This window comes from Helianthus annuus, chromosome 10 (assembly GCF_002127325.2).
Source record: "Helianthus annuus cultivar XRQ/B chromosome 10, HanXRQr2.0-SUNRISE, whole genome shotgun sequence".
Classification (NCBI taxonomy): domain Eukaryota; kingdom Viridiplantae; phylum Streptophyta; class Magnoliopsida; order Asterales; family Asteraceae; genus Helianthus; species Helianthus annuus.
In genome coordinates this window covers 8,414,454-8,429,380 of record NC_035442.2, presented here as the reverse complement: position 1 = coordinate 8,429,380, position 14,927 = coordinate 8,414,454, and the positions used below count along the sequence as shown (strand labels likewise).

Genomic DNA, 14,927 nt, shown 5'->3' with positions numbered 1-14,927 from the left:
TGGTTAGACCTATTGTTGTTGACCCTCAAGCTTCTACGTCAGTCAACAATATGGTTCAAAATGAGGTTTATGAAGATGCTGCTGATTATAATGACTCGTCTGAAGATGATGAATATCATGATGCAGCCGAAGGATCTTCAGCTCCAGCTGCTCCTGTTCAAGGTGCCTCTGGTGATACACCTCATGCGCAGAATATAGATACTGCTGAAGGGAATGCATCCACTTCTACCCACCTTCCAGGTGTAGAGTTGGTTGTTGATCTTAATCTGAATAATTTGGGTATCAATGCTCGTGTACCGGATAATCCTGAAATGAGGATTCACGATACCCATCCACAGCAGAATATCATAGGAGATGTCCATCGCGGTGTGCAGACGCGTAATCAGCTGAGAAACAACCGGAATGCTGGTTTGTATTCAGCTATAAGAGAATCTGGCCAACAGAATGACTGGTCCTTCGCGTGCTACGTGTCACAAGAAGAACCAAAGTCGTGGAAGGAAGCATTGAAAGACAGTGCTTGGGTTGAGGCCATGCAGGAAGAATTACAGCAATTTCACAAGCTTGGTGTTTGGAAGCTTGTTGAAAAGCCTGAGAATTACAAGAAGATTGGCACTCGATGGGTCTTCAAATGCAAGAAAGACGACCGTGGAGTGGTTATTCGGAACAAAGCTCGTTTAGTCGTTCAAGGTTTTCGTCAGATAGAAGGAATCGACTACAACGAAGTCTATGCACCAGTTGCACGTCTGGAAGCTATTCGGATCTTTCTGGCTTATGCCTCATTCAAAGGATTCAAGGTTTACCAGATGGACGTCAAAAGTGCATTTCTACATGGTGTGGTTGAAGAAGAGGTATATGTCGAACAGCCTCCAGGTTTTGAAGATCCTGTTCATCCCGATCGGGTTTGGTTGCTCAACAAAGCTCTCTATGGTCTTCATCAAGCGCCACGAGCTTGGTACGCAACCTTATCTACATATCTGCTGGAGAACGGTTTTCGAAGAGGTCTTATCGATTGTACTCTCTTTATCAAAGAACAAGATGGAGATCTTCTTCTGGTACAGGTATATGTTGATGATATTATTTTTGGTTCTACTAATGATGTTTTGTGTAGGAATTTCGAGCGCATCATGCAGGATAAATTCGAGATGAGTGCTATGGGGGAAATGAATTTCTTTTTGGGCCTACAAGTGCAACAAACAGAGTCTGGGATATTCATCCATCAGACTAAATATGTTGGAGACATCTTGAGCCGGTTCCAGATGTCCGATGCAACGCCCATTGGTACCCCATTGCCAACTAATCACGGAATAACTCCTGACTTGAAGGGTGAACCTGTTAGCCCTTCATACTATCGCGCGATGATCGGATCCCTTATGTACCTCACAGCATCAAGGCCAGATATAATGTACCCAACGTGCCTACTTGCCAGATATCAAGTCAACCCGAAGGCCTCACATCTTGCAGCTGTCAAAAGGATTTTTCGTTATTTGAAGGCTTACCCCGACACCGGTCTGTGGTATCCTAGGGATAATAACTTTGACTTGGTCGCATTCAGTGATTCTGATTTTGGCGGATGTAAAATCGACGGCAAATCCACCACGGCTGGATGTCAGTTTTTAGGAAATCGCCTAGTCACATGGCAGTGCAAGAAGCAGACGTGTGTCGCTACATCAACATGCGAAGCTGAATACATTGCTGCCTCAAGTTGTTGTTCACAAGTTCTTTGGATCCAACAACAATTGCGGGACTACGGTTTTGAATTCCTAACTACTCCTATATATGTTGATAATTCTGCTGCTTTAGATATCACTAAAAATCCTGTGCAGCATTCAAAGACCAAACACATCGAAATCAAATATCACTTCATACGTGATTGCTTTGAGAAAAGGCTAATCGATGTTGTTAAGGTCCACACCGATGACCAACGTGCCGACTTATTTACCAAAGCTTTTGACAAATCTAGATTTGACTTCTTATTATTGGTAAATGGCATTAAGGTCAAGCAAGAGTAAACCAACATCGGAAAATCATTTTTGTAAATATCTTTGTGTGTTTTTAAATTTATCTTAGTTTGTTGATTTTAGGGGGAGTAAATCCAAAAATCGGAAAATACAAAAACATCGAAAAATTTCAAAAACACAAAAACAATAGAAAATCAAAAATGAGTTTCCTGGCGAGCAAAAGAGAAAATGATAGTACATCAGTGGTCTATCCAAACCTCTTTAAACCTTAAATGAAAAACGATAAGCAGCTCTATATAAGATGTATCGGTAGGCTCACAATCATTTTAAAGTGTACAGGGTGATATAAATCTTAATCGACTGAAGATCAGGTGGGAACCATTCATTGGCATATGGTCTTAGTACCGAAATTTCGTTTGATAGATTGCCGAGGTTCTGAGATATTCGGTCTTTATGCTGCTTATCATCTGGGTATCATGGTTGCCTCTATAAATAGACTAAGTCTAAGATCTTCCATGATACTATACATACGTGTACATATTTACATACTGCATTCGACCTCAATAAGTGATAAACAATCACATGTCCAAATCAATAAGTGATAAAATATCACATTTATCCGGGTGTCAAGTTCGTCTCTCTGCTGTACGGAAGTACTGACCTGTTCACGGACTTGCACCTGTGCCCTCATGCATACGAAAATCAAGTTCCTCATCAATAAGTGATTATATCACATAGGACTTGTTTTCAAATCAAAATAAGTGAGTATCTCACAATTTATACGGTCAAACAGATGATAATCGGTATACTCACCGGTAAGATGAACTCTCGTGCATACCTTGATACGGGAATGTGTCGTGATGTGGATGAACACCGGTCGGTAAGTATAAATCATACATTAACGTATCCTCTAAACATGATTACATCTGATAAGTTGAGCTTAAGTGGACAACAATACCGATAATTGTTATAGGATGCTTATCTTAATGTTAACTAACTGAACAACAAGAGTGTTTTGGCATGACCGTACACTGATATGATTCTCTTACCCTCGAAACTCGCAAAAAGAATGTCTGTATATATTTATTTACTGCTTAACTTTTATTGTTTTTCTTTTAAACAGTTTCGTCGTTTGGTGCATATCAGCACGACATTAGCGGTGATGTCGTTTGATAACACTCAAAGGATTTTAAATTGTTGTCTTTTAATTTCAAAAACACACCTGAAATCTGTGTTTTAATATAAACTTTATAAAAGCCAAAAAGATTTTATTTCTGCTTTATTTTCGATCGTACGATGTTGGAGCTCGAGTCTTCGTTACCTGAAACCTGAACGAAAACCGAATTGACTAATTCTTCATAAACGGTCGAAATTTGCATGTTTTGAAAGTTAAAGGCTAAAATTGAAAAATTTATTAAACTTTCAAACTGTCGGACGGTGTTTGATTGTGACATGGTCATTCGTGTGTCATTTGCTTATACTATGTTCCAAGCAGTTGTTCTCATTACGCGTTTAGATTTCTTGCATGTGCAGATTCTAAAGGCTAGGAGAACATGGTCGATGACAAGCTTTGGAATGAAGACACGACGAGAAGGCGCTCAAAAGATGAAGATGATCGAGTTGCCGCTGGCCGTCATCAACACCACAAGGATCTCACTTCATAAAGTTAAAGTATTTCACGAGCATAACTCAAGGGGGAGTTTATGTTTAGGGGGAGTTTGTTAACACACTTCCTACATGATACGGGTAGTTTGTTGATACACTCTCTGCTTTCAAGACGTGAAGACTTTGAAGATCCACCGACATTGAAGATTTGAAAGGACATCAGAGTTTTGGTAACTCGAAGACCAAAGACCGTCGAAGTTCAAGACGAGTCTGCATCTATAGAAGATAAAGACAAAGCTACAGCCAAGGGGGAGTTTGTTGGTGCACTTGTGTCTGTACTTTGTCTGTATTCGGTCTGTATAAAAACGATGTCCTAAGTCAGTCTGTAAGTTGACCAAGTAAACTATCCTCCTAGTTAGACTTGGACAACATGATGTTGTCTGGATCGAAGGATAGCCTCGAAGGATACAACTGATCCTTCGAGGTGCTCGAAAGATATGGTTCGACCATGGTTCGACCATTAGGCATCGAAGGATGATCCTTCGATGTCCATGCTGATCTTTCGGACACATTGTCATCGACAGATGATCCTTCGGACCATCTGTCGAATCCTTCGGACAGATCTGCTTTGTATGGGTATAAATACCCATGCAGTGTGTTAGTGTTATAGAGATGCACACTTAGAGAGTTAGAGAAACTCTGCTGGAAAACACACACACACACACTTTAGAGAGTTTGCAAACAAGATTGTAAACATTGTGCTTGTAACCGTAAACCTTCATACGTATTAATACAGTGGTGTTAATCGGTGAACTTTGTGTGTTCTTGTGTTTGTTCTTGCATCATTCCGGTTTGCCCGCTAGCTTGGATTCCGCACTCGCTAGTGGGTTAGTATAACAAGGTTTAGGTTTGTTCTCGATCCTCCGAGAAAAGGGACCTACATAGCGCTACATATGTCACGGTTAGGCTTGTACGAAGTTAATGATAAGTTTAACACATAAGTATCACCCAAGTTTAAAGTATCAAGCAATCACGTATACAAGCACGTTATAGGAATGTTTGTGTGTTTAAGCAAAATTTTCATGTGTAAGTTTTTAATAAGTAACATGTTACACCCCAAAAGTGGTAAAAGTAAAAGAGGGGAATACAAGTATACTCACGGTTTTGCAAGTCTTGAACTTGAGAATCCGATAGTAAGTTGGTTGTTGGATTAGCTAGTTGGAGCACCTTGTCCTTCTACACAAAGGAACAAAGTGTATGAGTTTGGGGAATCGGAAGATTAAGGATTCGAAACTAAAGTGACATGAAAATATTATATCAAAATAATCATCTCCACACATAACACTTGTATAACACTTGGTAACCCCAAGGGTTATAATGTTTTCATGAGTTGAACACCCATAAGAATCATAACAAGGTTTAGGTCCTTAGTGATGTCCTACTACTTTGACAAATGAACATAAATTCAACATCAAAGGTTCCAATGTACATAGATATTATTTAGGTTGTATAGTATATATTATTAAGTCCAAATGTTCAAGTATTTCAAGTATGAGGTAGAAGATTGCATCTTCATTTAGGTACCTCAAGATGTGTCATAGGAAATCATGTAGGAGGTAGGAAGAACAAGTTTCCATTTAGGCACCTCGTATATGTTCACCACTACACTTGTTATAACAACAAACAAGGAGGGTCATGAACTAAGATTAGTACAATAATGTAAACAATCTAAGCTATGAGAAATCATCAAATCATGTGGGGATTTTATGTTGGAAAAACCCAAGTTGTTCCATAATCACTCCTACATCAAGTTGAAGCTTGAACATGACTTGTGGGTTTAAAACCCTAATCAAAACAGAATTTATTTGAGGTTTAACCTCTGATGTTGTATGTCACAGCCCCGTTTTTAAGCTTAACTAACCATAGAAGTGGTTATAAGCATAAGCACGTGGGTTTGAGTGAGTTTGACTCATGTTTAAACAAAAATTAATGAAAACAAACTTGAACAGTGGACTTTGAAGCCTTTTTGCCGGATTTCCAGGGACTTGTTTGCTGTGAAACACCCTTAGAATCGAAGCCAAGGTCACGCCAAGTGTTCTGGAAAAAGAATGAGCGAAAACGGTTGAGAAACGAAGAAGTTATGCATACTTTTGTGAAGAGATGCAATTTTGCTCGAACTTCTGCTTTGGCAGCTTGTTTATGACGATTTGAGAGTGATTTAGAGTGATTTAATTGTGTTTGCAAAGTGAAATGAACTTGGAGAAGGGCTTGTATTTATAGGGAAGAGTTAGGGTGGCTTGTAGGTGAGTAATTAATGCCTAAACCAAGTTTAAAAGTCAAAAAAATAAGAAAAACCGCCCAAAAATCGCGTCTGATGGAATATTTACGCGCTGGGCTTCCTGGGCGGGCTTGCTGAGGGAGTGTTTAACAATTAAACAGGGCCGGATTTGTTTGAAAAGAAGTCGCAGCTCAGTGGTTGGTACATTTGTGTTTGGGGTGGCTGACCCGGGTTCGAGTCCTGGCATCAGCAACCTTTTTGTTTTATTATTTTTTACTTAAAACCCTATATTCCCATTTATTACATAATTTACCCCTGCACTTTAACTAACCATGTTATGTTATTTAAAGTATAACTAACTAACTAACTAACTTGGTTATCCATTCTTTTAATCATTTAGTTTATTTAAATAATTTGATTAAGTAATTTAACTAGGTTATTTTTAAACCTTAAAATCTAACGGAACTAACTGGATTAAAATAAACTTTTAATTAGCAAAATTAACTAAATAACCACATTTTATAAACTTTAAATTAGGATAAGGAGTATCTAATGGTTAATATATTTCACGAGACTTCCAATCTCATTATCAATTATTCTAACGAACATCAAGTGTCGGTAACTAACAAATTAAGGACCCTTGAATAATATTTCGTTCAAAAGGTGTACGAGTTTCACGTATTTGCAAGATTGGAACAAAGTTTCTAAGAATTATGAGTATGCAACAAATGTTTTATGAAATTAAAGGTATGAGCATGTAATAAGTATATTTAACACGAAATTAAAGAAATACGAGTTTTATTTATGAATCAAGTCTCCGATTTACAATGATCACAACGAAAGAACGATTACAAGAGCACAAGACTTCTAAAAATAGAAATACGAGCAAGACTAGCTATAAATGGAAAGTACAAATAAGCAGGGCGTTACACGCTGGACCGTGTAGTTGGTTGTGTCCGGGATATAGTTGAGACACAGTTCGGTGAAATAAGGAAGAGTTTTCGAGACTGCATCGAAAAAAGAATGAACCACCACAAACACCCGTTGTTTCAACACCTACATGGAAAAGTATCCCATACAACCCTTGACTTGTTGAGTGGAGAGGCAATTAGGAAGCTAGATGTCTTGTAGCGCTTTCATTCATCATGTGGTTGCCAAATATTGTACAGTTGTGGGTTGCCCTGTGCGTGTACGATAGAAAAGTACATGCGTAAAGGTAATAATTGTTAAACGTACAACACTTGTATGATATATTTCCGTTAATCATGTGACTTAAACAATGTTGTTTTTAACCTTGCAGAGCGTCCGATTCAACTCGAAGACATAGACGTCTTCTGGCGGAAGCTTAACTTCCAAAGTTGTAAATTGATAGACAATGACGTTGACATGGTCGAAGAGCTAAATATTGTTAGACAACAATTAGAGTCGCACCCCCCAGCTCTGCAAAAAAACCTGATGTCAAAGATTAAAGCGGTGTTGACTCCAAAGAAATCTACCAAGAAACCATCGGTTGTCCAACAAAATACTCGTGGCCGACCAACAACAAAGAAGGTACAACAAAGGTTGGATGAGGCCTCTCGTATAGATGAAGAATTGAGGAGAAGCTCCTTCGGTGATGCAAACACGTGCGTTGAAGGTTCCCGACAAAGTAAGTACGATAACCCTCGCCACAGCTCGTACGTTCCGTCACAGGCCTCTCAACAGTCAGTTATAAGGTCCCAAAAACCCAAAGCGAGCCTAAGCCGTTCAAAGAGTTCTAAGAAGAAAGAGACACGAGATAATCACGATTTTCCTTTAATCATTGGGACGAGAACGTGGGAATCATCAAACAATTTAAGTCTGCCATTCCGCCAGTGTTTCATCCGCACGTCTCGTGCATACGAGATGTGATGTCGGACGGTCATTGTGGGTTTCGGTCTGTGGCTGTGGGCTTAGGTATGGATCAGAGTTCATGGGGGCTCATTCGAAGGGACCTTGTCCAAGAAATGGATCAGAACGAATCGATTTGGTTCCCAATATTTGAAGCATGGGATGAAGGTTATTTTTACACGCATCGTCAGGGCCTAATTTGGGATCCAGTGTCCGGTTGTCCCCCGGATCACTGGATGGACTTCCCCTTAGCAGGACTTCTTATTGCACAAACGTACGGTATAGGGGTGCACCTGTTAACGACAACCATGGGAGGAGGAGATCGAGACTGACGTTTACACAGCGGAACTAGTGGTGGTTAATAGACCCACTCTTTTAGGGTTTTGGCAGGTGATTGCGGGGCCAAATACTTGGGAGCACGACAAGTCGAAGGGGAGGGTTTCATTTATTAGCGACCCATTGTACATGTAAGTACATTTATTATAGCAATTATTGTGATTATGTGTATTGTTTATTAATCTCTGTTTCTGTATTTCGCTAACACTATCTGCAAGTATATGCACCATATGCTCGCTACTTCTATTGTAGCGTGCGGCTACAGCCGTGAATGGTGTACGACCACAGATCTTTTTTTTCTTTTATTGTTTGTTGTACAGGAGGCCGTGCGCACTAGCACACGGTATAGCCCAGTACTACGCCTCCGCCCATCACCGGCAGGAGCGCGGATTTTTGTATGGCGGCGTGTACGTGACCGTCATTGCCCGTTCATTGGGCATCGTACCGGAGCAGGACCCATATTTACGGACGCCGCCAGTCATGCCGACGCGGATGGGTTTTCCATCGCTGTGGGGGATGACACTGATCAGGAGGTTCGCCATTGGCCCGCGGTTTGAAAACCGCAACGGGGGCATATGGACAGAGGAGCCCTTACCAGAGCAGTTCGAGCTAGTCTATCCTCCGGCACATCCTGATGATGCAGTGCCCGTGCCGGACCCTCCGGTGGATTTAGACGGTGCAGCGATGCCACCGCCACTGCCATCCCCACCTCCCGGGGCGCCTCAGTTTCCACGTCACGTTATTCCAGGTCATGCCTCAGGAGTTTCGCTACATCCGGAGGTACGAGCCGAGCTTTACAGGCTCAACGATTTGGTAAGTTAGTTGGTACGGGAGGCGTATGATAGACGAGAGAGAGAGGGGTTACACGCGATACCGCTCCCACCATTCCGAGCACCACATCATCAGCAGCAGCCAGATCCAGATTCGGATTCTGATGCATAGACCTGTTGTTTTTATTTTTGTTATGGATGTACAAACTTATCTTATATATTTTTTTATGGATGTACAAAAGTTATCTTATATATGTCATATTTATGTTTGTTTTCAGTTATTCGATTACTTAATGATTGTTGTCTTAAATTGATATAATACGGAAACAATATATGTTTTGAATATAATACGGAAACAATAAATCCCCTGAATATAATACGGAAACAATATTTGAACGAGATAAAATTTTAAAAACATTATAATATTTAATCGATAGAATCTATTTAAAGAGCCGATTTTTAAAATTGTTGATTTTTTATAGTGTAAAAAAAAAAAAAAAAAACAAAACTTTTTTTAAAACAAAAAAAAAATTCACCAAAAAAACACACCTTCAAAAACTATTAAAAAAACCACACCAAAACACCGCTTCTTTCAACCAAATAAAAACCCAATGCCTAGACGCCTCGTATATATAGGCCTGTACGAGGCGTCTAGGGTTTCTTAAACTTTGTGCCTGACATCTCTGAAGACCTCCTTGAATTCAGTGCCTAGACGCCCCGTATAGTCCTCCTATACAAGACGTCTAAGGCACAAAAAGTGTCCAAATAATGTGTGTGAATTGAATAGATGCAGCCTTATTTAAGCTTTAACGTTAAAAAAAAAAAAAAAAAAAAAAAAACCCTTAAAATCAATTTTCTCTCCATTTACTATTTATTGATGGCTAATAATAGCAATACTAAAAAACATTAATAGCATGTGAAGTGAACAAAGAGTCAAAATACATTTGGAATTTATACAAGAAAAAAAAGTAAAAAAAAAAAAACTAAAAATATGCATGTGGATGGCCATTGCTTGAATACCATGGTATAATAAGTTGCAGAAAGAGAATTGAGCTGCTTACCGTCAACTAATTGAAAAAAAGACTGAGCCACCGCTTCCTTACCACCATTCATAACCTGCCGCATGGCTGCTTTCCTTCAATCCAGACACCACAAATAGTGGAAAACCCTAAAACCTACAACCAGCCCCTGGTTTTCCCCCCTCTCTCCTCTTTCTCTCTCTTGAACAACCGAACACAGATGCAAAGAATTCTGCAACTCATCTTCAACATCTTGCTTGCATAGAACTTAAAGAAATATTCAAGTCAGTAAACGTTTTCTTCTAATCAATCTCCGTTTGATTATGGGGTTTGTTCATTGTTGTGTTTTGATTAAATCTGTTCATAGAAAATGGAATTTGGTTGCATAGATTAAATAGTTAAATAATATTAATGTTTTGATAATGAGGTTTTTTTTTCATTAAATCTGTTCATAGAAAATGGAATTTGGTTGCATAAATTAAATGGTTAAATAATATTAATGTTTTGATTATGAGGTTTTTTTTTGTTTTCATTAAATCTGTTCATAGAAAATGGAATTTGGTTGCATAAATTAAATGGTTAAATAATATTAATGTTTTGATTATGAGGGTTTTTTTGTTTTGATTAAATCTGTTCATAGAAAAGGGAATTTGGTTGCATAAATTAAATGGTTAAATAATATTAATGTTTTGATTATGAGTTTTTTTTTGTTTTGATTATGAGGTTTTTTTTTTTTTTGTTTTGATTAAATCTGTTTATAGAAAATGGAATTTGGTTGCAAAAATTGAAGAATTAAATTAAATAATATTAATATATAAGAACAGAAGCAAGTTGGAACTGATGGTTTAAGGTAAATCTTAAAAACCCAGATGTTTTATGTTGTTTTCTTTTGTACTTTCAACTTTCATCAAGTACAGAAGTAATCTTTTTCAAAACCCTAAAACTACCACCTTAAAGAGTACTTATTTTAATGCATCAGGTACAACAAGCACCGTTGAGCATACAAGAAATGAATGATCAATCAATCTTTTGCACCGATCAGTTTCCACAACTTTTTGATCTTCCATGCATGTCAGCTTCGTCATCTTCATCGTCCAATCCAGCACCCGCGGCAACGACATCGACCGCTTCTTCGATGTCGTCAGCGACCTCATCCGCGGCTTCATGGGCGGTGTTGCAGTCGGAGGGTGATGGTCCTAATCACGGAGATATTATTAGGGTCAGTAGAAAGAATAGTGAAGAGGTTCCGGTGAGGTGTACGGCGGCGAGTGGTGGTGGGTCAATGGATTGCATGGATGTAATGGAGAATTATGGGTATATGGATCTTATTGATAGTAATGAGATGTGGGATCCGTCTTCGATATTCGAACAAAACCCGCCCGATTTGCAACCGGAAAGTGAGGTGGTGGAAGAGGGTGAGATGAAGAAGGGTGGTGGTGACGGTGGAGGGCGGTTGGATGAACTCGGGGCGATGTTTTTCGAGTGGTTGAAGTCGAATAAAGAATTAATATCGGCGGAAGATATGAAAAAAATTAAGCTCAAGAAATCTACGGTTGAATGTGCTTCAAAAAGATTAGGATCTTCGCAAGAAGGAAAAAAACAACTACTAAAGTTGATTCTGGAGTGGGTGCAACAACACCAACTCCAGAGAAAAAATAACGGCATTGTGGAATTACACACCGCCGCTAATACCAACCCGGCCACACTATACCCTTCACAACATCTCCATGGACTCCCACCTCCAAGTGCAAATCCACCGCCAACTTTTAGCAATGGATTAATCTCTCATCCGCCGTGGATCTTGCCATATCCACCGTATATGGTGGATCAGACGGGTAATGGGATGGCTATGGTGGCTTCACCCGTGCAGCCACCATCTAGCTATTCCTATATGGGTGGTGATTATGATTCCAGTTTGGATTGTCAGATGAACCCGTATAACAATACGGGTTCGGGTGACTATCAAGTACTGGAATCTGCACCGTCATGGAATCCGTCACAGATTACTATGGCGGTGTCTCCCTACACCAATCAGTTTCCAGATGTGGGTAATAATTTTGCTCCACAATTTATGCCTCTAGCTCCGGGTTACCCCGATCAGTTTTCGTATAATATGGCGGTTAACTATGCGGCTGGTGGTGGTGACGAACAACGGTTAATGAGGTTGGGTTCTTCGGCTACTAAAGAAGCTAGGAAGAAACGAATGGCAAGACAGCGGCGGACTTACTTCCACCACCACCACTCTAGACAAAGTCAAAATAATCAACATAATCGTGTGGCGGATTCTGATCAACATCCACAGGCAATGCTGGTTGATGATAACTGCTCTGGAAAATCTCATGTAGGAAACGGGTTGTACTGGCCATCCACTGCCACCCTTCCACCACCACCACCACAAATGGAAGTTCCTCGTCGAACATCCTCCAGACCGCATCAGTCCAGTGACCGTCTATCAAAACAAACTTCCCCAGACAAGCTTCAGGTTGGCAAAGTTTAATTAAGTGCATATTTTAGTTTGTTTTTTGTAATCTGTAAAACAAAATTGATTCTTAGTTTGTTTAATTTGACAATTAGGGATTCAATACTGACAAGAATTTGAAGTTTCTGCTCCAAAAAGTATTGAAGCAAAGTGATGTTGGAAGTCTTGGGAGGATTGTGATGCCTAAGGTATAATCTTTAATATATTTTTGTTTATGTTCTAAAAGTTTTATTAAGATATTTGTGTAACTTAATGGAAACTGAATTTGTTTTATCAGAAAGAAGCCGAGAGTCACCTCCCGGATCTTAACTCGAGGGATGGAATCACCATTCCTATGGAAGATATCGGGACATCGCAAGTGTGGAATATGCGTTATAGGTATATATACAACGTTGTGTTGTAAAAGTTATTGTTTATTCACACTTCGTTTTATTGATTTGATGCCATAATTAAGAACACAAAATACCAACACTTAGGTTGTGCATCAAACTAATTTTCTTTCTTTGTGCTCATTTTGAATTGTGGAGTCTCAGGTTTTGGCCAAACAACAAAAGCAGGATGTACCTCCTTGAGAACACAGGTTAGTGACTTGTTAACAACTCTTTGCTATTATTGGAATACATGATCTCACTGTTTGCTATTTTATATATTTATTTCCGGGTGACACCAAAAATAGATATGAAACTTACCCGAATTAATAAGGGTGTGACATATTTAACATTGACCATGATATCATGAAGAAAAAGAATTAATCTTTACTTAATTGAGAAGTTGCAATTATTTCAAATGTTCGACAGATATTATACAATGATCAAGATATCATGAAGAAAAACAATTAACCTTTACATAACTGAAAAGGTTACAATCCTTTCATATGTTTAACAAAATAAGAGTAAACGCTTATAAGGTCGAACATAGATATAATAAAACATGAAAATATGTAAATATGGTTGTAGTATATTAAGGCTAGTGGGTATGGAGAGCCTCATCCCCAAGGGGATGAGCCGCCACGTCAGCGCCACGTAGGCTCGGCTTGGAGGGGATGGACCTAGGGGGTGGGGGATGAGCCCCTTTATGTATATATATGTATGTATGTATAGGTTATTGTGAGAGAAAGGAGGCCCGTCTCCTCCGGCTGTGGGGAGCCGCTTTTGCCGAGCCGAGCCCCAGGGGGGCGGTGTGGGGGACCGGCGCCGGTCCTAGCCGGGCCTCAGCCGGCCCCCATACCCTTTAGTCTAAGTTATCCACACTTATGGGTATCGACAAATTTGTTTGCAAAATGCGAAGCTGTACTTTCTAGAGTATATAATCTAATTTGTTGAACATTTCACTTATATCGTTACAAAAACTACCTAAAAATAGTTGAAGATTTTGTTTGTATCTTGGTTCTAATCTTTATTCTAAATCGTGTTCGTGTTTCAGGGGATTTCGTTAAAGCTAATGGGCTCCAAGAAGGGGATTTCATCGTTCTATACTCCAATGTCAAGTGTGGCAAATACGTAAGGATCTCATTGGACACTACATACATACATATATACATATAGGGGCGTACGGGGTGTGTTAATGGGGTTATTATCTTGCACAAAATTCAACTGACATGATCTGGTGTGCAGTTAATTAGGGGAGTGAAGGTACGGCAACCAGCGAGTGGGAAATCCGAGGGCAAAAAACCTGTTAAGAGAAGCTATCATAGCACCACTTAAGTCTGCTATAGGCTCCCCTTCAACTCGTGCACCGTGGTTTTATTACCATTAACAGCATTGATATCATCAAATGGACTGTAAAGCTTCTTCCATTTGCAGTTAAATATAATTCGCTAACTCAAGAGATCGCTCGACTACTGCATTAAGCTGATAATTAATGTTGTTTCGGGTTAATAGATTTAATGTTATCAACCATGTGTTGATTTATGTTGTGCTATTATGCTGGAGATCTCACCTTAATTAGGTCTCTACTTAATAATGACTTTATGTGTGATTTCACAGTATACTTACTGACCAGTATGACCGTATGTATAGTTTTATCATTATGTGATATGTGGTGTCAAAGGTTAACCATCTCCCCCGGCCCTAGACCATGGGTGGAGCAACTAGGCTCACTTGCACCTTTTGTAAGTTTGTTCTTTGTTGATGTATGTGGAATTCCAGAACCTTTTGAGCGTGGGGGACCCAGCAAATACTTTTAAGGGGTGCGGATGAGGGGTTCAACCAAATTTTTAAAGGGAGGCACCCGCCCACCCACCTACCCCTCTTACTAGGTCCACCTTTGCTTTTGGAATTTGGTTTTGTTGTCGGCGACATAAGTGTGTAATGCTGGTTCGTAAGGTTTATTGGGCAGTTTGCTTGATGGGATCGAGTTTTATAGATACATGTAGTGAGTTACGAGTGTAATAAGAGCAATGGCAATGCACCCGCACCACCTAAGATTATCTGAAACACCAAGTGATAGCGGTGGGTTCGGGCAGGGCCAGCCCAAGGGTAAGTAAACCCAAGCAAAGGCTTTGGGCCACCATTTAAGAAAGACCTCAAATTTAATAAAGACCGCTAGTTTTTGTATATATGTTTAAATTAGGGCAGTTAAACATAAAATAGTATGCTGATTGGGTGGTAAACT

At 39.6% G+C, this 14,927-nt stretch overlaps 1 protein-coding gene across 2 annotated transcripts; it reads left to right on the top strand.

Moving 5' to 3' along the window:
- The first annotated feature begins 10,014 nt into the window (after positions 1–10,014).
- Positions 10,015–14,339, top strand: LOC110883938 (B3 domain-containing transcription factor ABI3). 2 transcript variants are annotated; one of them, XM_022131602.2, is made up of 7 exons: positions 10,015–10,119; positions 10,815–12,317; positions 12,410–12,502; positions 12,592–12,692; positions 12,848–12,894; positions 13,737–13,813; positions 13,928–14,339. In XM_022131602.2, the coding sequence occupies exons 2-7, from the start codon at positions 10,845–10,847 to the stop codon at positions 14,015–14,017; spliced, it is 1,881 nt and encodes a 626-aa protein (XP_021987294.1). In that variant the 5' UTR covers positions 10,015–10,119; positions 10,815–10,844; the 3' UTR covers positions 14,018–14,339. The 2 variants fall into 2 exon arrangements, with proteins under 2 accessions (XP_021987294.1, XP_021987293.1); XM_022131601.2 differs by having other exon boundaries at positions 12,842–12,894; positions 13,928–14,336.
- The last annotated feature ends 588 nt before the right edge of the window (positions 14,340–14,927 follow it).